This window comes from Patella vulgata, chromosome 2 (assembly GCF_932274485.2).
Source record: "Patella vulgata chromosome 2, xgPatVulg1.2, whole genome shotgun sequence".
NCBI classification, from domain to species: domain Eukaryota; kingdom Metazoa; phylum Mollusca; class Gastropoda; family Patellidae; genus Patella; species Patella vulgata.
The window spans coordinates 48,006,218-48,031,215 of NC_065880.2; the positions used below are offsets into that span (position 1 = coordinate 48,006,218).

A 24,998-nucleotide genomic window follows, 5' to 3' on the forward strand; every position below is an offset into this window, starting at 1 on the left:
GTATTATTTTAAGCATAGGAGAATATGGTCGGATAGTTTGGCTTCAGTTACGGCCCCAGCGGCTCTGCTTTGTAAATTTGTTGATTTGCGAGGAAGATGCATTAAACATGCGAGATCTACAGTAATTCTGGTTCGATAACACAAAGGCATTAACCAGCATTAATGTGCATATAACTGATGATTAGAAATATTTTTAGGAATTATATATTCGATGCTGTGTAAAGCGTGAATGAAATAGATTCAAGAACGGAACCCTGTAGCACTCCATTTAACAAATAGAGGGATGATAGCCATGTACCTAACTGATTACTTACTACTGGATTTAGATTCCAAATCTTAATGCCAGAGACTGGTTGATAATATCGAAAGCTGCGTTGAGATCCAGAAGTACCAAAAACTGTTGACTGTTTATTGATTGTATTGGTAAGAATGTCGTTGTGGACAAAGAGCAGTGCTGCTAAGGTGCTGTAGATTGGTTTATACACAGATTGGAATTTTCATCTAAATTGTTTAATCAGAGGCGAGCAGCAACAATTTGTTCGGTGATCTTAGAAATAAACGACGGGATGGTTCACTCCGGCACAATGTTTTTTACTTTTTCAGGAGTGACAATTGTCGACTTTATGATATATTTACACTATGGGTAATCACAAGCACATGATCATCAGTATAACTTTTGATGTACCAGATCAAAACTGGATCACGGTCACAAGATTTTGATGAGGATTTTAGGGTCAGTCGCATTCTCACCGTCCTAAGTATGACTGGTTTACAAAATCATCCAAATCAAATTTCAGAAATTATCAAATGCTGTTTGTTTCATGTCGATCATGCGCTAATTGGCGGGGCCTTATTCCTTTTTGACGCTCTTCAAAAAAAGCCTATGGTTCCCCAATTCATGTTCGATCGGCATCAAACTCGACATGCCTTTTCCTTGGGCAATTGCGCATCGATTGACGAACTTCGATTTTTGATAAAACGTCACAATTTATCAGTGTAAAACATTTCCCAGGTCCCACGGGGCCAATTTAAGCTTCACAACGCTGGCAGCCCCACTAATATGAATTGCGTTCCAAAGGGCGTGGAAAATAACATCCCAAGATGGTCAAAACTGAATTTATAAAAGGACATTTTACGTCTATTAAACAAATAAACAATAAAGACCGCGTACGTGGGATATCCACCGACAAGTCGCCGTTCCTTAATGCCAAGCCCTCCGCTTTGCACAACTGACAAAATTCCGAGAAACATTCTCGGCCAACAACAGGATCAAACCGGTTAGTGAACCAATACCTTAGGCCTACTCACTGGGCCCAAAAATTTTACATGTTCCGTTCAAATTCGAAATCAAATATGTGAGACAAAATGAAAATTTTAAAACTGGCACACGAATCGCGTGCTAGAATGCTTTCTAGAGCCATTTGTAATGAAGTGACTCGATGAACGAGGCTAAACATATCCCACATGAGAATATTACCGGTGTAGACTGCCAAAGACTTGTCGTTCAATTGGGACTCTTCGCGTATTTCACCGAACATAACTGATTAGAAATTACAGTAAAAACAGAAACGACTGAATGTAAATCAGGTTATATACATTCATATTACATTATTATATGCGTTACGAACCATTTGTGTCCATTTCTAGGTACCAAAGAATAGAGATTTAACTCCTTTACAGGGGATTTATCACTCTCAGCCAGGAGGGCTTGTCACATTAAACAGTCGGAAAACGTTGGTTTTCTTTAAATATATAAAATGTAAAAATGTTTATTGTGCAGTTTGTTGTTATGGAATCAACTCCCTTTGTTTTAAGCATAACTATAGGTAAATTCAAAATTCCCATAACATGTATGCACTTCATGGTTTTATATAAGATAAGTATACAAATAGAAATTAGCATAAAATAAACTTAGTCTGTGCGCAGGTAAAAACAGTTGAGGTTGATGGATGAGCGACATGAAAGTGACAAACCGCGTTCAACTGGTGACAACTTACTTACCTTGTCATATGTTATGTTCACTTGATCTACCTTCAGACACGGCCATATTCACGTATATCTACAGTATACTTCTAGAGCTTCGTGACGCTTGACCAAAATGGGCGCTGTGCGAAACTTACTCGTCATTTGTTTGCCGCTTGCGGTTCTGTGTCACAATCATGGGTAAGATTTCTTTTTGTTTTCAATCATTGTTTAAAAGTTTTACAATGATAAATGTTTAAAATAATAGCGCACTTCTAATAAATTTTTCAGACAGATTTTGCTTAACATTTCTTGAAAACTGGCAAATTTAAATACAATTTTAAAATTCTGTTAAATAATATTATTTCATGGTGTATTTATAATAGGATTTCTTTAAAAAAAATAAATACACAATGTTATTATTAATTAACTAAGCGATTAAAAGAAAAAAGACCGCTGAAAATTCTGTAATATTGAAAATACCAACTTAATATGAACGATTTTTAATTTTTTGATTTTTGTTTAATGCTTAAAACAAATTCCCCGACTACATAAGAAAATTTAACATCGGACGATATCTTAATTTAAATTGATAATTTATGCATATAAATAAGACTACGTGTATTTTAAATACAGGCTTCTTTTCATTTTTGCATACTTGATAGACAAGAGTTCTTCCTTTATAACAGTGTAGTTGACTTATATCACGAATTAAAGTTATTTCTTCTGAATAATATTTTGTCGGTTTTAAAGGCCATTAGAGAGACCGCGTGTGGATTAAAGATCGTCAATGAACGAGCATTGCCCATTATAGGATATATATGCCCCGTAAACAGTTATTTAAATAAAACTTTTATCTAAGTGTTTTTATGTAAATTGTAAAAGTAAATTTATTATCTTTGGTAGCGGCATTAAGTACGAGAATAGAAGAAAGGAAATACACCGTAAACTTTCTCGGGTGTGATTTCTTAACTTCACATGTATTCCAACTCTTTGTGCATTATACTTTGTAAGAAGGTTGTCATAGAAACTAAAGTTGAAAGATATTTATTGTCAATAAATTTAAAAGATTGCTTCACCTGTACTAGACGTCAAGCTGTACATCATACCCGAACAACAGGTCACAACGACACTTAAACATCTCCTGGTTAGATTATGAAACACTGTGCATATCTATTGTTTTAGAGATGTATTCGACCATTTCATGCATGTAATAGATTAAAATCTACAATCTGAGAAAGTTTTGTGATTTTGGGACAGGAAAAAGTAAACGTGACAGAAAGATTAATTCTTTATAATAGGAGAAACCGGGCAGTTTCACGAAATTTTAACTAAGATAAAATTCAAATTTTAGTAATTTGATTGGATAATATAAGATTGATTTTAGTGCTTAGTTACGGGCCCGGAAGAAACGTAGAGACCTGACAACGCTATACCCGTACTGTGTTCTTTGCATTCAAACAAAGTTCTTTTTTCTGATCATTTCATGACGGTCCTATTATAATAATCACCGACAAGACCGTTTCTAAAATAATCACTGACACTTTTGATACTTTGATCAGCATACTACATGTATTTATTTCCATCCCAAATAATGTTCAGTCTCAGAAAAAAAAACCTCCGTGTTTTCCGTCAGATGTCAAGTAACGAACAGTATTGAGATATACTCACACCAAAAAACTTATTTGTTTGTTTGTTGGAAGTCAAAAGGTTAAAATCTATCACACATAAATAATATAGATGATTTTGTTTACCGCCTGCTTGTTTATCTATCAATGTAACAAATCAAAACAACAACAAATATGACCTCAATCTTTAATAAACACATGAAAAGAAAAACAATCTAAAATGAATAATAATAATATTAATCAATGCATAATCATCTCATATTCATCAGATTATACATGAATGGATTAAAAAGACGTGGGTTTTTTTTGTTGTTTTTTTGTTTTTTTAAAAAAAAAAACAAAACAAAAAAAACCAACACAAATCAACTTCATCGCCCTAAAAACTATTAAAAAAACAAAAGAAAAACCCAAAAAAAACCCCAACACAAATCAACTACATCGCCCTAAAAACTATTAAAAAAAACACCCTTGGAAAGTTTAAGCACACATTTTAATGTCGCATCATCCATAATGTAGTTCATAAAACCAAACTCCAATCAAACATTTCAGATACTACCTGAACTGAAGGAAGTAAACTCTAATCACACATTTCAGATACTACCTGAACTGAAAGAAGTAACCCCAATCACACATTTCAGACACTACCTGAACTGAAAGAAGTAACCCCAATCACACATTTCAGATACTAACTGAACTGAAAGAAGTAACCCCAATCACACATTTCAGACACTACCTGAACTGAAAGAAGTAAACTACAATCACATATTTCAGATATTAAGTAAACTGAAAGAAGTAAACCACACATTTCAGATATTAAGTAAACTGAAAGAAGTAAACTGACATTACACATTTCAGATACTACCTGAACTGAAGGAAGTAAACTGCAATCACACATTTCAGATAGAATTTTAAATCCTTCAGTTATAAAGGTAATATAACTTAAAAAGAACAATAACATAAAATCATTCAAATATCAAACTACGACTACAACCATGTAATTCACATGTTCGCTACAATCACACTTCAGGGATCCCTCAATACTGAAATTAAATTACAAAAGAAAATGGTAAATAAGTTATGCACCCTTGTTGCCAAATCTTCGTAGAACTTTATACATTGCAATCATTAAAGGACAATATTGGTGTCAGTCGTTATCACATATGTGATAGAACTAATTAAACACGTTCCAAATATAATTTTAACACAGAGATCATTGCTACGATAGCTGAGTAATACAGGTTTCCTGAATCAGAAGTGACGAACGCCAAAGGAAAACACGAGGCATCCCTCTATATAACTGATTGAAGTAACGAGTGATAACAGATACATGGGCGAATTTCTGCTCACTAATAATTCCTTCCAAGACCAAAAGTTGTGTGAGACTGTGAGAGGATATCTGACAATTCATAAAAAGAATTGACTGCCACTAGATAAGAGAACACGAAGGAAAAACAGAAAAAGTCCGTGTATTACCATGTTTTTATAAGGTATAGAATGAATATAAACAAGGGAATGTACGGTCTAGTTCTATTTTTCTCGTGTTCTCTTATCTAATGACATTCAATTACCTTATTGAATTGTCAGGTATCCTCTTACAGTCCCGTATAACAACTTTTGGTCTTCGAAGGAATTATTATTAGTGAGCAGAAATAACAGTGTATCTGTTATCACTCGTCACATCAGTCAGTTATATAGAGGCATGATTCGTGTTTTCCTTTGGCGTTCGTCACTTCCGATTCAGGAAACCTGTATTACTCAGCTATCGTAGCAATGATCTCTGTGTTAAATTTATATTTGTAATGTGTTTAACCAGCTCTATCACATATGTGATAATGATTGGCACCGATATTGTCCTTTAACCAAATTTCTGAAATCTATACTGGTAATGGTTGTCTGTCCGTTTGTTTGTAAATTACAGACGTTTTAATCCAATTAGATGTTTTAAAACTTTTGTTATTAGCTCATAACAGTTTAGACCGACTTAGCTGCCGAAACGTCGCTTAAATAAAAATAAATAAATAAATAAATAAATAATAATTTGTATTCCATAGAATTGTGCCCATTGTATTAATAGATACAATCGGTGAACCCAGAAAAAAACACTAATATATTCTTCGTTACAATCATTTAGCGAATTTTTTTTCAATGACATACCCAAGTAACAATCCTGACTACTTTAGGAAAATTGAAAGTATGAAAACACCATTAGTAGATGAAGGACGGGAGACAAAGGCCACATCATAAGCTCTTTAGGCTAATAAATATCAATCATCATAGTCCGATACGTCACACAGGTAAATAATTGTTTAACTGTTCATTTACTTGGATAATAATAGAAGTCAGGTCAGTTATTATAGAATAAATAATCACTTACAAGGAATATATCAAACTGTTAATACTCACTGACCCAAACAATTCACCTCTACGACACACTGTAAATAGATATAACATCATTTATCACTGTTAACGTTTCCTTGTAAAAATGGCAGGTGCGTCAATATATCAGTTCTAATGACCAGGATACATCAACAAAAGTTATATATAAAAAAAGGTTTATTAAATTTCATCAATAGTAGGTTACAGTCTTTTTATGTAATTAATCACATTTATATGCACAAATTCTTATTATATGTAGGTAAAATGTGTCTATGACAGTTGTTACCATTACAATTAAGCCCCACCCAAATGTACTTACCGTAAAGAGCATTAGGGAATAGAAATACATCAACAAAAGTTATATATAAAAAAAGGTTTATTAAATTTCATCAATATTAGGTTACAGTCTTTATGTAATTAATCACATTTATATGCACAAATTCTTATTATATATAGGTATAATGTGTCTATGACAGTTATTACCATTACAATTAAGCCCCACTCAAATGTACTTACCGTAAAGAACATTAGGGAATAGAAATATATTCAGAAATGGGAAAGAGAAGGCGCAACCATTATCCCCGACACACTTTGTCCCTAACCTAGACCCACGACCCCACCTCCGAAAAAGTTAAAGCAAAGTTTATTCTGTCAATGGAAAATTAAAGAAACACCAGCCACGAATCGTACTTCTTCCAATATGGTTTCAAATTACTAGTCCAGTTAAAAAACAGAGAAAAATTTTGACACGTAAAGTGTTTGTACGTTTTGACAAAATACATCGCGACGTAGTATTAATATTGGGTTCCTAAAATAAATGGTTTTCAACGTCCTGCATTTCTGCCCCAACTGGGATAATGAAGACGGGGAAACATCACTCCTTGTGCTATTCGGAAGTTTACGAAATTGTTTTCAACGTCCTGCATTTCTGCTCCAATTGGGATAATGAAGACGGGGAAACATCACTCTGTGTGCTATTCGGGAATTTTACGAAAGCAGTGTAGTTTTGGCCTTCTCTACTTCGAATTCCAACTATCAAAGTGCTATCAAATCCGAACGACTAGACGCTGTTCCTTATTTCCGATGAACTTTCTCTGCCAACACTGGGATCGATCCCGGGGCTTCCCAGTTAGTTCGCCACCGCCTTACTAATCACAGAGGTTATGAGGGTGTAAATGTCAATTTTTTTTTCCTAATCCGTTTGAACCAACACGTGATACTTCGACAATATTAACTTTGCAGATTACTTATAAAATAGTAAACAGTTATTTGTTATTACACATACAGTTTATTTATTATTACAGTTGCATAATATGTCATACCTGTGTAGCAGGTTTTGTTCATGTGTTGTTTCATGAATTATATAAATTGGGTTAAAGCGATCACGGGATAACTGTAGGTTTTGGATTAATGTGGAATTCTCCATTATTGAGATTATCTAGTAATAATATTTGTCTATAATCAATCTTATTGTGAATGTTTACCCTGTTGTTCTGTAGTAATTACATTTTAGCTGGGGGCAAAATTAAAGACAATTTATCTTAAGTTCTCACGAAATCAACCCTTAACCCGCATAAAGTGTATTACATCATATACACAATAATATAGTTGACAAACCATCACAATATGTCTGTTGTTTAATTGTGATTTAACTGCACTGTGAACACAAATAGCATACTAGTATTATACAGGATACGTATAAATAAGAAATTAAGATGAATTGGTGAAATGGCTCAAGGGCACCACTAAATTGCTCTGGAATACATTCAAAATATACTCTTCAAAAAAAAAAGAAACGCATAGCCCATTTTCATCGATTTTTCATTTGAACGGGGTCGTTGTTTCCATAAATCTTACTTGTTTTTGATGTCATTACGTAAGGATAAAATAAATTCATTATTGGTTTTAAATGTAGGGTCTCTAATTGTGACTGGTCATCATTTTTGTCGAAATTTATTTTCGTTTGGTTGCACCAAGACACATGCGAGTTTAACCTATATTTAGATTTTAATGGCTTCTGCCAAGGCGTTTAGCAAAAGGGGACGTATTTTTAACAGTATGTTGTGTCGCGCATACTGACTCTAGCGAGGAAGCGAGGTCTCATTTTCTCACTAAAATGTTCCTTTACATTGTACAGGCATTCACAGGGACTGACACGCTACCATTTAGCATTAAAAAGTTGCCCAGTAAAATTGACTGGAGTTCGAAAGTTTTTCGACAAGGATTCAATCAATCTAATTAAAATATAGATCTATATTTCGTTTCGTTTTTTATACTTTCGATGGCCTACACTACATATAGATCTAACAAGTTGTAGTGGGAGTTCACGTTCTATGACGTCAGGTACCAAGCAAGCTACACTTGACCCGATTACGTCAGTCATTCGATTAACCAATTAGCGACCGCCATGTATTTTTTTATCTACTTTTGCTTTTGTTTTGATTTCTATTATTGCCGCTAATGTCTACCCACAGTTCCGCGCAAAAAAGGTCAAACGCTCGATTCGACAGATCATTTGATTGGCTGATCCCTCATTTCAAGCAGAACACGAGTTAAATAACAACGCTTCCAGATCCAAGTGTAGTAAAGACAAGTAAAATCGAAATTTTGAACTATAAAAACGAAACGAAATTGGATCTGTGTTTTAATCAGATTGGGATTCAATAGGGCGGTTCCTGAACGTAGGCCTACAGGGTGAGTGTAATGAGACCCACTGAACTAGTGAATCCCCGGCAGATGTAGCCAGGCTGCTGAATGTTTCCCATGGTACCATTTCTCGCTTTTGGGATAGGTGTCGACAGCGAAGATCAATACGTGACCGCCCAAGCTCAGGCCAAACAAGACTGACCCCATTCTGAACATCAGAGACACGCTACCGGCGGAGAAGTACGTATAGATCACGTCATATAGATATCATTACTATTGATCAAACAATCCGTAAACGCCTACGTGAAACCCGATTTCCGGGTTAGAGCTGCTTTGAAATAACTTTTTTTTTGTTTATGTATGGTGTGTGTACCTTGCTGATAATTTTCGTTGTTGGGGTGAAGGCGCTTTATTAATTTATTATTACATTACATAAATTATGAAATAGGATTGTAAATGTTTCCGGACATACAGCGGAATTATGTTTTAAAAAGTACACCCTCTAAATATCACCCTCTAAATAAATCAATTAGATATGTTAAAACTGAACCTCTTTTTGTTTATATCAAACTACGTAAAATTTCCAAATTAAGGCAAGTAAAGATGCATACTTTAACAACCTGTCGAAGCAGAATATAGCTATTACTCATAGAACCGTTAATGGTTTGTCAATAGGTTATAACCAAGGTTCTAGAAAACCCCAAACTATATGTATGACTCAAATACATTAGTAATGTACAGGTTATGATATATATACAGTCAGCAGTAGAGTAATAAAACCAGTTGACTACATAAATTTCATGTGATATGTTATTTCATGATGAAAGTGTGACAGTTTACATACCTGTTATTCTACTCATGTTTGACCCCAACTCATCTGTTCATAAAATAAAATATTTAATATACGCTCTAATATGCAAACCTTTTGGTGATGGAAGACTATAAGTTTAACAAATAAAGGAACACCCAAAGTCTTAATATATGAAGTAACTTTCTATTTATATTTCAGACCCCATTTATCTAGTGCACCACAAGTTTCATCTCCTAGATTTCAACCACAAAATATCCCACAAACCCAACTACCAATCTTCCCAATAGATGGAAGAAGATGTATTTCGTTGGTTCGTCGAACAAAGGTCGAGGAATTACCCATCCCATATCTATGTATCCCTGGAAAGCCAGGGGGCGTTCCTCTTCCTAAGAAATCAAATCCAAGAACATCTGCAATTTTAGTCATGATGTACTGGTATGTATCTTATCCATTTTGGTGAACAAGAGGTGTATCTTTAACTATAAATTATAATTCCAACATGCCCATTATAGCATCTAACAGCAATCTATGTTTTCAATGTTTGTACCCAAGCATTGCTGGAGTTGCCCGGGTTACCAATTTATAAGCACACCAGCAGCGAAGTTGTCTGCGTTACCTATAAAATACTCAATGACCAATTCCACCAAGTTTCCGATGTGCAATTCCATTATGTATTGAAAATCCCTATGTTTTAGCGCACTGTCATCTATTTAAAAACTGAAAAAAAGATGAGTTTCTAAGGTTTCTTCCGTATGGTCCATTGAACACCTGCCGCCAAAATATAAATTGTGATTAGACCACCGAACGCAGATGATGATAATACGTCCAAACTAAACGTGGGTGTCTAATATAAAAAACCCCACATGGATAGCCACCTGTAACAAGATTGCTTTGAACTATTTCAGGCATGGTTGGAGGGTATGTAAATACACTATGAAGGTACCAATGGCGGAATATATCAGAGTACCGACTTGTTGTCCTGGTTGGGAGTCTGGTCCCTCTGGCGAATGTAGTGTCCGTAAGTAAACCACCTTACCGAATACAATAATAAAGTTCCAGTCCGAATATTTGTAGGGGCATAATTGGGATGGTAAAACAATATTAATAATTGATACCACTTCTCATTTAAATTTTTGTAATGAAATAAGAATTGATAGAATGCTTTCAAACTAATTTCAGCCAAGGGCGGACAGATGAATGGACCTTGCTTAAATGGTGGTTTCGTAGCTCCTGGAAATGGAATGCCAAAATGTATGTGCCCTCCAGGTTTTAAGGGAATATTTTGTCAAATGACAAATGGAAGAGGAGATGGCAATATTGGACCATTAGGTTTACCCATCCCAAGTTTACCTATTCAAAGACAGCCCATTCCATCAATGGACATTGTGATGAATATCTTACAACAACAATTTAAACAAGCCATGGGACCACTTCAATTTGATATGCCCGCACCCATCATGCCACCAAACATGCTCCCACCAATGCCATTAATGGACACAGGACGCGGGCCTGTGCCAAACCCCACTATGCTTATGAACATGATGATCATGAAACAAATGATGCCTCTTCCAATACTAAAAACAAAGTCTTTTATTAAAATTTCTAACCCTGTTTCCAAACCACCGCGTAATCTGCCTGTACAAAAACCGATGTCAGTGAATATCAATAATAGGTTAAACGGTATGTCCAGAAATAACCAACAGAGTACTGACTCAAAAAGACCCAACAACGTGGTTAACGACGTAGCCGTTGCTTCAGTCTTAGGAAACAGGCAACAGAAAAAGTTTCCACAATTTCAGCCCAAACCCACAACACCCATATTCTACCATAAATACCATATTAACAATCCACAGAAACAGATTCTTCCTCAACAACAACCTCCATCTTTTACTGGCAGAGTGCCAAATAGTAAGTAATTGTTGATTTTCCTTTTGTTACTCAGCAATTACCCATCAGACATTCTGGATTCCAAAAGATGATCTACTGTTAAGAACTCCGACTTCTGTTTTACAAGCAATAACATTAACGCGACCGATGGATGGAGATTATGTACGAGTGGCCTTACGCTGAATAAATATTATGGATGGGAATGAGTGAAAACCGTGTCCCAAAAGACAAACCTATACCCCTATAAAGTATTCCTCCCTTTGAGCGAACAAGAACAAGGCCCGTATACAGGTAGCGTATGCGGCGGACTAATTTCAAAACGTTATGGGGGGGGGGGGATCGACAGACGCCCCACTTGTGCAATTCGCACCATCCCCTCTGATGCACACTGCTTAACGACCTACACATATAAAATGAATAGATTTACAAATCCTGTCATTATTTTTGTAGAGGAGAAATGTGAAGACATACTAAAGGTTGGTATTACCCGATGTATTCGAGATGCCGGCATACAAGCTTTCCCTGCTGACATCTTCAAAAACAGAAATCCTAGTTTAACGAAAGCAATTTGCGGGTAAGATAAATGTTCAGTTCTTGAATAGACTGGTCAGTAATGATTTTGCTTTGAAATGCGTGGTTTAAAAGAAGGTTCCTCAAAATATTGCATCTTTATTTATACAGTTAACGACGAATGATATGAAAGTCGATGAGTTTAATTTATTTTACATGCTTAGATCCACAACGATAACTTGACACAGTAAGAGTTGTTAGAGTAAAAATAGACAGATAAACCTTATGTACATTTCATATTGAACGACACTCCAACTTGAAGACCGTAATGGAAAGTTATTTTAATTAGAATCATATTTGTTTAAAAACAGAAATGGTAGAAGAATTGCTCCCTGTATTATGGCTGGACAGAATGCCTGTGGTACTGGTGCCCAAGTTATTATTACCAGAAGAATGTTGTCTAATTTTTTGTCTAGTATTGGAATACAATGTAACAGTAAGTATGCAAGGGCGTGTCCGGGAAAATGTGAGCTGAATGGCGTTAGGGGTGGAGGCAAGGTCAAGTTTGGTGTGGGGTTCGGAGGTTAACCGAAAATTTTATAATAACAGAAGCTCCGACGAGGCAATATTTCTGCTAATTTAGGTGTATACATGTGGAGGATTAGAGTTGCGACAATGATTCGGACGTTTGTTTGTTCTGAATGTTTCCATTACCGCGGTACACATCTAGAGAAGTGGCTGAATTACTGGAGTAGAAAACGTGTGCTAACCGTCTTAGCAATTAATCAATTTTTCACTTTTGACAATATTTGTAGGTATGATGAGCGACGCCGTGCCAAATATGCCTAATTTACCAATGATGCCACCAATGAATACGGGAAGAATGCCCTCGTTAAACATACCAATGCCACAAATGCCAGGTTCACCACTTCCTTCAATGATTCCAATGCCGCCAGCTTTTTTCCGTACCTTACAAGGTATGTCAGGACAAGGGTTACCAAAACCAACACAAGTTAATGCAGATGTTATGGTACCCGTGGCACCATTGGTACAAGACTTGAAGAGACTGGAATGTAGAAGTGGAGGGTATGTTGTCATTGAAGCTGGCGCCTCAGTCTGTGAGTGTCCACAGGGTTTCGAGGGTGAAAACTGTGAAATACGTAAGTATTGGGAAAGGAAATGTTTCTGGTGTTTGTTTATTTTTGTAGATAGTACATCGTTTTGATTTAGTAATTAAAAGTAGAGATAACGTTATTGGCGTTGGTAATCCTTAGAATAGAAGATAAATAGATGCTTATTTCTTTTATCCTCGATCCTTCTACCTCCTTTAAAAAGAAATAGTCACTAATTTAAGAACATTCTTCATACTAATAACGAAAATCTTATAACACAAGCAAGTTATACTAGGTAGCCCAACTTCACGTTTCTATTAATGCCATTCCAGCTATTTGTGAATCTGAATGTATGAACGGTGGAATCTGTGGAGTTATTGAACAGACACCAGGATGTATTTGCGTTACAGGATTTACTGGAATTAACTGTGAAGAAGGTGCGTATGTATTAATATATGACATTTACCACCCATATACGGTAAACGGGAGTTGGGTAAGATCAGTGGTTTCAGCATCCATTACGACATTTTGTTTTTAGAACCAATGCCCCGTATCTGTGTAAATAAAACTATTTCGTTCCAATTTTTTTTATATATTGTGGGGCTACTTTACGAAAGATTAAATCATTTCTTTATAGATTAGCTCTTTAAAGTTTGATTTGGGTCACCGTGATTGGATAAAACCATTATTGTCAAACGAAAAACATCATTCCATTGGCTATTTGAAATGTGGCAGCTATACCCCGCTACTTAAAGGCCCGGTCCCAGTGGCCGATGGACACAAAACGTATGCAAAAAGGACACAGTGGACGAGCAAACTTTCGGGGGGGTGGCTCCATCCGTTTTCATCCGCTCCAGAAATGGACAAAATTGACGAAAATTTGCGAAAACAGAACGGAAAAGAACGAACGTGGGAAGTATGTAGCGGGGATGTTAAATGGATGTTCATCGGAAGCCTAGCGGATGAAAGCGGATGGAAGTGGATGACAGCTCCGAAGGGGTTAGGCAAACTCCAGACATCCTTCAATATACCAGATACATCCCAGATACAAACGCGTTAAACGCTTTGTCCGTTTTGAAAACTTTATATACGAGATGCATACGCTTACATCCTTTCTATTTCCGTGCTACTAACGATGAATAGACGTTCCATGTACCTTATCTTTCCTCCCTCTTTCCGTTTTCAGCTGGAGCGGATGTGAGTTGCGAGGATGAAGAGAGGATACAGTGGACGTTTAACGGATGATAAAGGACATGGAACGTTTGGTGCTCGTATATGTCGCGCATTTACATCGTACACGGCAGAAAGTTCATCCGTTATAAAAGTTTTGTGCAGCTCAAAACTTTTTGCGCGGATGAAATCAAAGTGAACGGATGCTCGATGGATAGAGCGTATGAAACACGTATGCAATGAGTACACAAGGGATGCATTCGGTTTTCAAACGGAGTGCACGTTTTTTCCCCGTTTTACATCCTCTTTGCATCCATAAGTGCATGGGGACGGGCGTTAAGACATTCAATGGCCTAATGAATATAATGCATTCGTTCGCAGGGCTTAAAGATTCGAATGCGCCGATGGTGATATCACATTCCATATACCGTCAAATCCATGGGCTTTAAAATCTGAATTTCGACAACTTTCATCCTAATGATATATTAAGCAATCTTTAAAAATTAATTTCTTTTAAAATAGTAACAGCTGATCTGTGTTTTTTTATTACTAGCAATTGGTCCGATTGTTCAAGAAACCACAGCTGATGTCACAGGTACACATTAGTTTAGTTTCCTTAGAGACTAGATTAAAGATAGATTTATAGGGTGGTTATTTCCAACAAACGTACGGCAAATTTGATGCATACGGAGCGGTTTGGATGTGTTGATCGAATTGCTAGCCGTTGAGACTTAAACATACAACATACTAATGGCAGAAAAGACGGTTGGCAGAGGATAATCCAAGAATTTACTTATGCTTCGATATTCATGGTATACGGACACTGAGCATCGATAAATACAAGCTGTAAGCTCCGCCCCCCCGCCCCCACCAATCAAGTCAAGTAACAAACAAGGCAGCTTAATATAGATTTTACGGCTTGGGGTAGTTCCTTGGAAATAAAATGTTTTAAGAGGGATTTGAAGAAAACGCGTCTTAGATAAATTAGTTTGGATATATTTTTAGTCCAAATATATCATAATATCTCACAGTTTTTACGTGAGAAGTCATCTATAATTTGTAACTTTTCCCATGCTCATCCGTAATACGAATTACCCCCTGTTTCTTTCTTGTCATAGTTACCCAATGAGGATTAAATTCAAGATAAAATTGTATTATTGGTTTCAATATACCTAACATTTATCTTTCAGTTGCCGCAGATGATACAGTCCTTGCTCAAGACAATGCTCCTTTAGGTAAGCTTTGAAAATAGTTCTTTGGAATAGCTTTCCAGGCAAGGTAACATATACCCACCTGCAGCTTTATCCATTTTAAAAATTAAAAGCAAACTTTCGATGTCAGAAGATATAACCCATTGAATATAGGTGTCTTCAAACTGTATCTTTTTATTTAACATGGTGAATAACTTTCCCGTCAATGATAACTCATTGAATGTAGGTGGCTAGATTTGATCTAACTCTTCTGAACATCACAGAATACAAATATCTAAAGTGATTTTGCTGTCAGCAACGAATATGTTATGTTTTATATTTAAAGGTTCTGTAACATACCCGAAGGAGATTAATGGTTACCCCATTCCCCATATACCCAGTAATCCGAAAATAGATGTTTCCACTCAGACTGACGAATCAGCTATAATAAACGAACCAGTTAAAACCGAACCAACTATTACATCTGTAAAAATTACTACTACTGCCGACCCTGGAGTAAAGGGAGCTGGTGCCCAAGCACAAGATGTTGCTTATGAGCCAAGTAAAAATGGCCTACAAGATGATGCAATATTTATAGCTGGATATCCGCTCTGGCTTATTCTGTCCGTATCTATTGGGTTCCTCCTCTTGGTCTTGATATTTACTACATGTGTCTTTCTTTGTGTCAAGCGAAGGTCCAAACGAGCAGTGGATATTACAACGGTGGCCTCAGCATTACCAGAAAAGGTCCCTGTTAAAGATAACATTTACGTCGTTGGAATTACACCACCACCGGTCTATGAGGTAAAGGGCATCCCGGCTTTGTCATATGAAGAAGCTAAGGGAGAGGTCATCACAGGGAATCGAGAAAACCAGAAAGAAAATACTACAGCTACAGAAACTGGGCAAGATGAGGAAACAGAAAATGAAAACCCCCCAGAAGTATCCCGAATCTAAACATTTAAAAATCAGATTACTTTACCATAATAAAATAGCCTTTTGGGGCTAGAAGGACTGAATGTTCACGTTCACGGTCTTCTAAAGCACTAACCATATTCGAACTGATAATAAATGTAGTTTAATTTCTGGTTTCCTGGATGAGGGATGGGTTAGACAGGTTGTTCTGGTGAAGGTTTTAGTGGTAGTTTAATAAAGTTACTGGGATTCCACATTAATATAAAGAACAATTTGACTATTGTGTTATTTTCACGAAGATACTTCAGCAAATATTTAATTATGACATTAAAGAAGCGTTACACAATATGATTTTAATTGAACTGATAGAACGGGAGCCCAGGGGGTTAACCTAGCTGAAAAGTGTATCAATTTTCTCCTATATGGTATCAATTTATGTATATCTGGTATCATCAGAATGTAAGTCTGTCGGGTTTCTGGTGGTGGATGTGGTATTCCACGCCCAAAATGCCATGCCCCCCAACTAGTCTAGATTAGCTTAAAAGTGTACCACATGAAAATCGCACAGCAATGTACCGCACATCTTCAGGTATTACAAAAACACTCTGACAGACATTTCTAGTGGTGGGATACCCCTGACAGAGCTATGTAATTGCCAGACATTTTTAGTGATGAAGTATCCCTGACAAGAGTTATCTAATTTCCAGACCAAAGCTAGGCTAGATTAGCTCACATCTGTACCACCTAAAACAGCTTTGGAGTTGTTCAGTACCAACACAGGAATCATAAATGACCACTGCCAGACAGTTTGTGCGGTGGTAACAGACATGCCCAAAATAACACGACCCCTAACTAGGATAGATTAGTCTGCACTGTTCCTGTGGTCCAAAAAATTAAAAATTGTGCCAGGATGCGTAGAATACTAATACCTAGCACATATGGAAAAGGCGATAAACTGCGGTTGTATGAACAATTTTATTTTTCAAAAAGGCATTTTTAGCCCCATAAAAGATGCTTTTTTCCCAAAAATCAATTTCTTGCAATCGCAGTTTATCGCCTCTCCCATACGTGCTAGGTATTAGTATCCTACGCATCCTGACTAAAAATAATTTTTTTTTAGAAAACAGGAACAGTGCCTGCGAAGCTAGCCTAGTTGGGGGTGGCATTTTTGGGCGTGTCTGTTAGGGGTAACCCACCGCATGACTCCTGTGGTGGTACTGAACAACTCCAAAGCTGTTTTAGGTGGTACAGATTTCAGCTAATCTAGCCTAGCTTTGGTCTGGAAATTAGATAACTCTTGTTAGGGATACTCCATCACTATAAATGTCTGGCAATTACATAGCTCTGTCAGGGGTACCCCACCACTAGAAATGTCTGTCAGAGTGTTTTTGTAATACTTGAAGATGTATGGTACACTGCTGTACGATTTTCATTTGGTACACTTTTGAGCTAATCTAGCCTAGTTCGGGGTCATGGCATTTAGGGCGTGGAATACCACACCCACCACCAGAAACCCGGCAGACTTACATTCTGATGGTACCAGACATACATACATTGATACCATATAGGAGAAAATTGGTACACTTTTCAGCTGGGTTGACCCCCTGGTCTATGATATTTTCCATTTTATACATTATATAACCTAGTGTATTATTTGTTTCAGGAATCTTAAATCAATTTGGTCTATATATTCAACGTAACTGAAGAATCTTTTAAGTGTAAATTGTATATGACCATTCTGTATACAATTTCTAAAAGCTGATATTATCATGTAATAATATATGTACAGATATGAACCCTTGTAGAAATAAAGTTTATATCCGTAAATAATATTTTCTCTTTGCCGTGATTTGACATACAGTTAAACCGGGATGTATTCAAATGAGAGTGCATGGAAATTGAGACATACCGCCTATCCATGGCTGAGATGTAGATGTTTTAAATGCATTAGGAGACGTACACATTAGCTTCTAGTGGTTTTCAAAGGGTTCTGCTGGTGATCGTGAAATCTGATTAAATCTAAGTATGGCAGTGCTCGAAATTTCGATTTTTTAGCTTCATTGCCTCTTTTGATTAGGATAGCCATGCAAAGTGTGGACAGAGACCCACCCAGCATCTTTGTCTTAAAATAAAGGTGGTCATAGATTGCTGCTTATCCGAAAAGAAAATTTGACTGTTTACCAAATTTGTTAAGGTTCACATGGTTTTCGGAAAAAAAGGGCATAACTCTGGTGCCGAAGGTGGCAGACGCTGTATATGGATAGCATTTGTCTTCTGGGCGTGACGGCATAATACTTCCACAATTAAATGTGGGCCTATGAAAATGTTCTTCACAGTTTCTGGCTTTACTTTAAAGGCAAAGTTCTTAAATATAAATATTATACTTTTAGTCCAATATTAAACTATTTGTTGACTGGTCGTGGTCTAACCTCCAATCCCATTGATTGGCTCAGTTCCCTGTACACATTTATTGCACAACTATTAGCATGATTACCTGCGATGCAATGCAACATACTTCCACATTTTGCAAGAGATAAACAGAGAACCAGCTAAAAAAAACCATGTGATTTTTTGTACAATCAGGGGCCATAATCCTGGAATTTACGGTCCGATATGTATGAATATCAAAAGAAGCCGAAAGCTTTTGGATATAACCATATATTTTAAGTTTCATCAGAATAGGATAATCAATTTTGACTTCTAGAGAGTCCACAACCCTTGGTAATACATACTTTTACACTATTTGCGTACAAGGAGCAGCAATTTTGTCAGGCAGTTTTATACAAAATTCAAACTCAACCATCATAAGGGTGTAACAGTGATATATTTAAACAGTTTTTTTTCAAAAGGCATAGAAATTGGACAATCAGGGGCCATAATCCAGAAAGTAATGGTCCGATATACACGAATATCGACAGAAACCGGGATCTTCGGGTTATAAATATACATTTCAAGTTTCATCAAAATCGATAAAAATTGTGACCTCTACAGTGTCCACGAGCCAAAAACGTGATTTTTCGTACAATCTGGAGCTATATTCCATGAACCGAAATCCTTGGAAGATAATTCTATATTTCAAATTTCGGCAAAATCGAATAAAAATTGTGATCTATAGAGTGTGCACAAACAAATTGTGAACAGAAATGAAATGAAATGAAATGGGGTTTAACGTCCTACTGTTCTGCTCCGAACTGGGCTAACGAAGACCGGCATACGCCATACAGTGTGCTATGAGGGTAATTTTGCCCGGACAGTGGCACTACGGCCTACTCTTCTATCGAATTCCAACTGTCAAGGGATCTTTTACGTGCACGCCAATGTGTACACGGAACCTCGGTTTTTCGTCCCATCCGAACGACTAGACAGCTATCATTGTCAGACCTTCCGATTGTGAACAAAAGTTCGGATGGACAATATATGTCCATATGAAAATGTGGGCTGTAAAAATGACCAATGAATCTATTTTATTATTAGATCCCTGCTTTCTATGAAAGGCTGGGGGAATAAAAGTAAAATAATGAAAACAATTTCTATAAATGATTCATATCATTTTATTCTCTAAACTATTATTCAAGATCAGTCATCAACATCCTCCCCATGTTAATCTGGCTACATGATCAGTCTTTCTCTTGGTGGGTTTAACGAAGCCAAGAAATTGAAGTTCAGAAACAGCTCTTATAAAGCGAGCTCTGCAATAAGGTTAAGGAAAAAAAATGAATGAAATGAATGTACATATCAAAATGAAATGTGGTTTAACATCCTACTGTTCTGCTACGATGGGGCAAATGAAGATCCCATACGCCATACAGTTCCAACTGCCAAGGGATATTTTACGTGCCTGTCAATGTGTACACAAACAACTATACGTTGTCCCTTGCCAGGCCCTCTGTCCCGCACCACTGACAAGCAGGAACCACACCGGAAAATCCTGGTGAACTTTCTCAGCAAACACAGGAATTGAACACAGGACCTCTTATTCACTGACTCCCAAGTATATAACAATACCTAGAACAGCAAAAACACAAAGAAAGGATTTTATATAATTGAATGCTGATATTTTAAAACTTAAAAACCGAAAGATGAAGTTCTAGCAGAAGTCAAAATAAATAAAAGAGAATGTACTCTACTTTTTGTACAATCAAACTGCATTCATTTGTCACAGCAAGCCAATATATGATCAACATTCAATCATGAATCTGACATTCATGGTTATGGATTGGGTTCATTGTTCATTGTAAAACCCTAATTTTTTCCCTGAGAATTGGTATGAATAAAAAATGTAGTATTTGAAATGATTAACAACATATTTATACCCATTTATATCATTTTACCCTTTCAGATATTTTTTATACCAAACAAGGATACTGTAAAACTTGATCAGGTTTTTTTGTGTTGGTTTCATTTTCTTCATCTTCGGATGTAACCACGGTTACAAATGCCTGAAAACAAACAAATTTACTGTATAACATCATAAAATCTATCCTTCCATTAAGTAGTTATAATTTCAATAAATATGCATGTTTAAAATATCTAATCCTTCACAAACATATTAATGGGAATTATGATCATAAATTTCCTCACAGCAGACAATATCCAGTAGGTTGAAGCAATCAGTAACCAAATTTTTGAAGGAAACAAAAATAAAGGGATGAATTTATATTCAGTTTCATCGCCCAACTGTGTATTGAAAATAATCACCAGCCAGGGGCGGATCTAGGAATTTTGAAAAGGGGGGGGGGGGGGGGGCGCCGCAAATTGAGGGCACTGACAGAAAATCATTTCCTTGCATCTGTAGCCATTCCAAGAACTATTTGGCTGATATTTTCGTCTAAGTAAACATTCGGAAATCGTTGAAAAAGAGCCTTAAAATCGAGCGAAAAAGCCAGTTGAACATGTGACTCGCAAATTGTCAAGGCGAGGGAGTTATTGTTAAAATGGTATATTTCACTCCTTAAGTACAGAATATATAAAGTTGGGAAAGATGGGAAAAAAGACGAATCTATTCCCTAGCCACTTCACTATTTAAGCCTTGTAACTTTTACTGTGTACTGTCCACACATGAAACAATGCTACATCAGGTTGCACTCATGCGCGTCGGTGAAGGACATGAGTGTATACGCCGCTGATTCCACAAGATGCTATTATTGATGTCTGTCTATAGTCACTCTATAGGATTAGGCACCGTCAGCTAAACAACAAGAATTCGTTTGAAAGTGGAAGCATTAATTAGACCAGACTGGTGTGTTTGTGTCGATGGTTTGAGTCATTAGGGATCCCTGCAACGGGTTGGGAATGGACATATTTGGGTCTGAGAAAAGGCACTTTCAGCAGTAAAAAAGGGCACTGTTGAAAATTGGGGGGGGGGGGGGGTGCACTCCCCTTGGATCCGCCTCTGCCAGCTAATGTTTGATTTTAATAGATTAGATATTGAACTAACAGTTGCAATTAATTTTGGCAAATAATTAACTTTTATGGTTACGAAATTTGATGTGGTAATAATCCAAGAATCTGATATGGCGCCATAAGTCATTTGCATAAGACTCCTTTGTATCAACAATTAGAAACACTTACTTGTAGCCAGTCATATAAGTTAATGAGTTGACCACATTCTAAATGTAATTTATAAACTATGCAAACATCAGGCATGGTAGATAAAATAGATCCAACATCTCCTTTACAACATTCACACTAAAAATAATCAGAAAAAGAGTAATTTAGCATAATGAATCTGGAATATGTTAATTTAATTTGTTAAACAGACAATCTTAAAAGCGATTGCCATGCAAGATACGTCCTTATTTTGCAAGAGATTGACAAAGAACAAGCTAAGAAGGCAATTTTCTGTACCATAATCCCCACCAATATCGAAAGGCACTAAGATATTTGGGATACACAGTTTACAAACTTATATTTCAAGTTTGATAAAAATTGGATAAAAATTGTGACCTGTTGAGCGTCCATAAACAAAATGTGAACGGACAGACATATGTCCAGACAGGGGCGAGGACAATATACGTCCACATGGAATATCTAGTTAGCTGACTAGATTATCTGGTCTTTTATGTTATCATACGAAATCTACTTTTTTCAGGCAGAGAGCATAATAGCCCTAAAATAAGATGTTGACGCCCATGAGCTTAATTTAAGAATTGCCATTTCACAAGAATATATTTGCATTGCCTGTTCAATATTTAACACTCCTATGTTTTTGTATTGTAAAATTTTCCTCTTCAAGGATCATATCTATGGTTTATATTAATCCTAATTCGTTGTCACTATTCATGTTTGTATAATTATGCACGAATTACAAGATTTCTTGACTAAAAATTTCATTGCACATACGTAACCAGGATTTTGGTTACTTGTGGTTGATTATCCAGTAAAATTGCATTAAACCTTGACAAGTGACCCAGACCCACTGTAAGTGGAAGACTAGCTGGTTCTGGGTGTCAAAGACTATCAGTGAAATAAAATGAAATGGGGTTTAACATCCTACTGTTCTGCTCCGAACTGGGCTAATGAAGACCGGAAGACTTATCAGTACATGTCATATTATTTCATACAAAATATTCACTTTACTGTCACATTTAAAGGCCATATATTATAGCAGTGTTTTTTACTTTAATTTGCTTCAGTGGTGATGTTGTGATTCTTAATACTAGTTATGGTTAGGAGCATTATCAAATTCTAATAAATCAAATGCTGAATTAACTCGAAGTTCACTTTTAGTAAGATTTCATATGAAGCTTATTGTTTCTGTTAAAGCTATTGTCAAACATACATTATGCAAGAGCTAAATCTGCCAATTGCACGTCTTTCTTTAGGCCTGAAATGTTATCTAAATTAATAATTAGACATTAATTAACTTATCCAGACCATAATCAACTCTTGATGTCATCACTAGAATGCGATACGCTCATTGATAATTAAATAAAAAAATGGATAATTGAGACTATGCTTTTTATCGTACCGACTTTAGTAATGATGATGGAGGCGAGACCCAAAATGCAATCACTAAAAAAGCGGTTCAGAGTAGATCAATTTGACTGACATTTTCAGCGAATTGCCTTTAGCCTACATTATCTATTTTTTAACTATTACAGTAAGAAATGCCAGCTCTTTATCTATTCTCCCAAAATGTATCTTTAAGCTTTCATATTACATATGAAAGCTTATTGTTTCTGTAGGGATTAGCCAATGAAATAAGTGTTTAGTCAAGTTTTATTTGAGGAATTCTGGGAGTGAACAGAATAAAACAATGGCTAATGATAAATAGTCAACACAAACAATTCAGTCAAGTTCCCTGGCAAAGCTGTCAGATCTATCAAAAGATTGATCTAAATACATTAAATCTGGCAATGTTTGTTTAATGATGTACACATAATTAATTGGTTCTTTCTAATTTATGGCTTTAATGCAATGACTCTGTTAATGAAACAAAGTGTTTAATATACCTGTAAGTAATGATGTGGACAACTAAGAGCTCTTTGTATAGCTGCTCTAGGTGAAGCATTTATATGATGTTTGATGACAGATACAGAATTATAATATAATAACTCATATAGTGGTATAGATGTAGGACATTTCAGATATTTCCTATAAAGGTAAAAAGGTAAAATATGTACAAATATGTCATTCTCCTTTAAGTAACTTGTATTCCATATAATTGTGTCATGTGTTATAAATTAATAAATATCAAAATATGTACAAATTAATATATTAATGAGACCATGATCAAAATATAGCCAATCATTCGTAAAGAACCTATTGTCTCCAAAAGAAACCAAATACATCTATTATAAATAACTTTATAAAATGTTGTGTTTTTAAAATAAGATAGGTTGCCAGGCAACGAAACATAAGCCCACAGCAGCTAAATCGTCCGAGCTGTCGACAAGGTTTGTCACACATTTCTTATTTTGTAGATAATTGTGGGCATTTATTTACAGAAAATTTCATACAGATCTGGAAGTAATGTACAGAAATTGTTGATATTTGATCGGCTTTTTCATTTTACTAATTCAAATAATGCATATAAATTTCATACAGATTGGATTATAACTTTTGCCATTTGAACGTTCACAAGTTCAACAAAGTAAAACAAGGGCCATAAATTTAGAAGTAATTACAGAAATTGCTGAAATTCAATAGGATTCTTCATTTCACTAATTCAAATAATGCATATAAATTTCATACGGATCGGATGATAATTTTCATCATTTTAACGTTCACAAGGTGAAACAAGGAGCATAACTTTACAAGTAATTAATTGAAAATGCTGAAATTCAATAGGATTCTTCATTTCACTAATTTAAATGATGCATATAAATTTCGTACAGATCAGATGATAACTTTCGGCATTCGAATGTTCACAAGCTAGGTTCAGCAAAGTTAAACAAGGGCTATAACTCTAGTCGTAATTATTGGTAATTGCTGAGGAGTCTTTGTGTCACTAATTTAAATGATGTGTAAATTTCATACAGATCAGATGATAACTATTGTGGTTAGAGCATTTACAAGGCGCAACAAAGTGAAACAAGGGCCATAACTTCAGAAGAAATTAACGGAAATTGCTGAAATTCATGGTGATTTTTTGTTTTACTAATCTAGCTAAATGATGCATATAAATTTCATACAGATTGGATAACAACTTTTGTTGTTGGAGTGTTCATAAGGTTCAATAAAGAGAAACAAGGACAATAACAAAGTGAAACTAGAACTGCGATGCAGTAATGATGGGTTTCACCGGTGCCACCCTTAAATCAAAATGGCGCAAATAAAAAAAACAAAT

At 35.9% G+C, this 24,998-nt stretch overlaps 2 protein-coding genes across 5 annotated transcripts in view; one reads left to right on the forward strand and one right to left on the reverse strand.

Annotated features, from left to right (window-relative positions):
* The first annotated feature begins 1,980 nt into the window (after positions 1-1,980).
* On the forward strand, positions 1,981-18,037 carry LOC126811680 (uncharacterized). 2 transcript variants are annotated; one of them, XM_050537507.2, is made up of 12 exons: positions 1,981-2,163; positions 9,622-9,858; positions 10,329-10,441; positions 10,603-11,331; positions 11,761-11,884; positions 12,192-12,316; positions 12,636-12,980; positions 13,265-13,369; positions 14,656-14,697; positions 15,293-15,337; positions 15,639-16,096; positions 17,871-18,037. In XM_050537507.2, exons 1-12 carry the CDS (start codon positions 2,099-2,101, stop codon positions 17,877-17,879), a joined length of 2,397 nt encoding a protein of 798 aa, XP_050393464.1. In that variant the 5' UTR covers positions 1,981-2,098; the 3' UTR covers positions 17,880-18,037. The 2 variants fall into 2 exon arrangements, with proteins under 2 accessions (XP_050393464.1, XP_050393463.1); XM_050537506.2 differs by lacking the exon at positions 17,871-18,037 and having other exon boundaries at positions 1,985-2,163; positions 15,639-16,655.
* A 1,712-nt stretch (positions 18,038-19,749) lies between these two features.
* LOC126811681 (origin recognition complex subunit 3) overlaps positions 19,750-24,998 on the reverse strand; it is a 33,153-nt gene continuing 27,904 nt past the window's right edge. Inside the window, exons 17-20 of one of the 3 annotated variants that reach the window (XM_050537508.2) lie at positions 23,662-23,803; positions 21,779-21,895; positions 20,573-20,646; positions 19,750-19,896 (exon numbers count right to left, since the gene is read on the reverse strand). In XM_050537508.2, the coding sequence (XP_050393465.1) occupies positions 19,791-19,896; positions 20,573-20,646; positions 21,779-21,895; positions 23,662-23,803 (439 nt within the window). In that variant the 3' untranslated portion in view covers positions 19,750-19,790. The other 2 variants (XM_050537509.1, XM_050537510.1) reach the window with 2 other exon arrangements.

Bases quoted from the DNA above. Each gene is read 5' to 3' on its own strand.
- LOC126811680 (XM_050537506.2), top strand. From the start codon at position 2,099: ATGGGCGCTGTGCGAAACTTACTCGTCATTTGTTTGCCGCTTGCGGTT. The intron at 9,859-10,328 runs GTATGTATCTTA...GAACTATTTCAG, and splicing joins ATTTTAGTCATGATGTACTG to GCATGGTTGGAGGGTATGTA. The intron at 14,698-15,292 runs GTACACATTAGT...TTTATCTTTCAG, and splicing joins AACCACAGCTGATGTCACAG to TTGCCGCAGATGATACAGTC.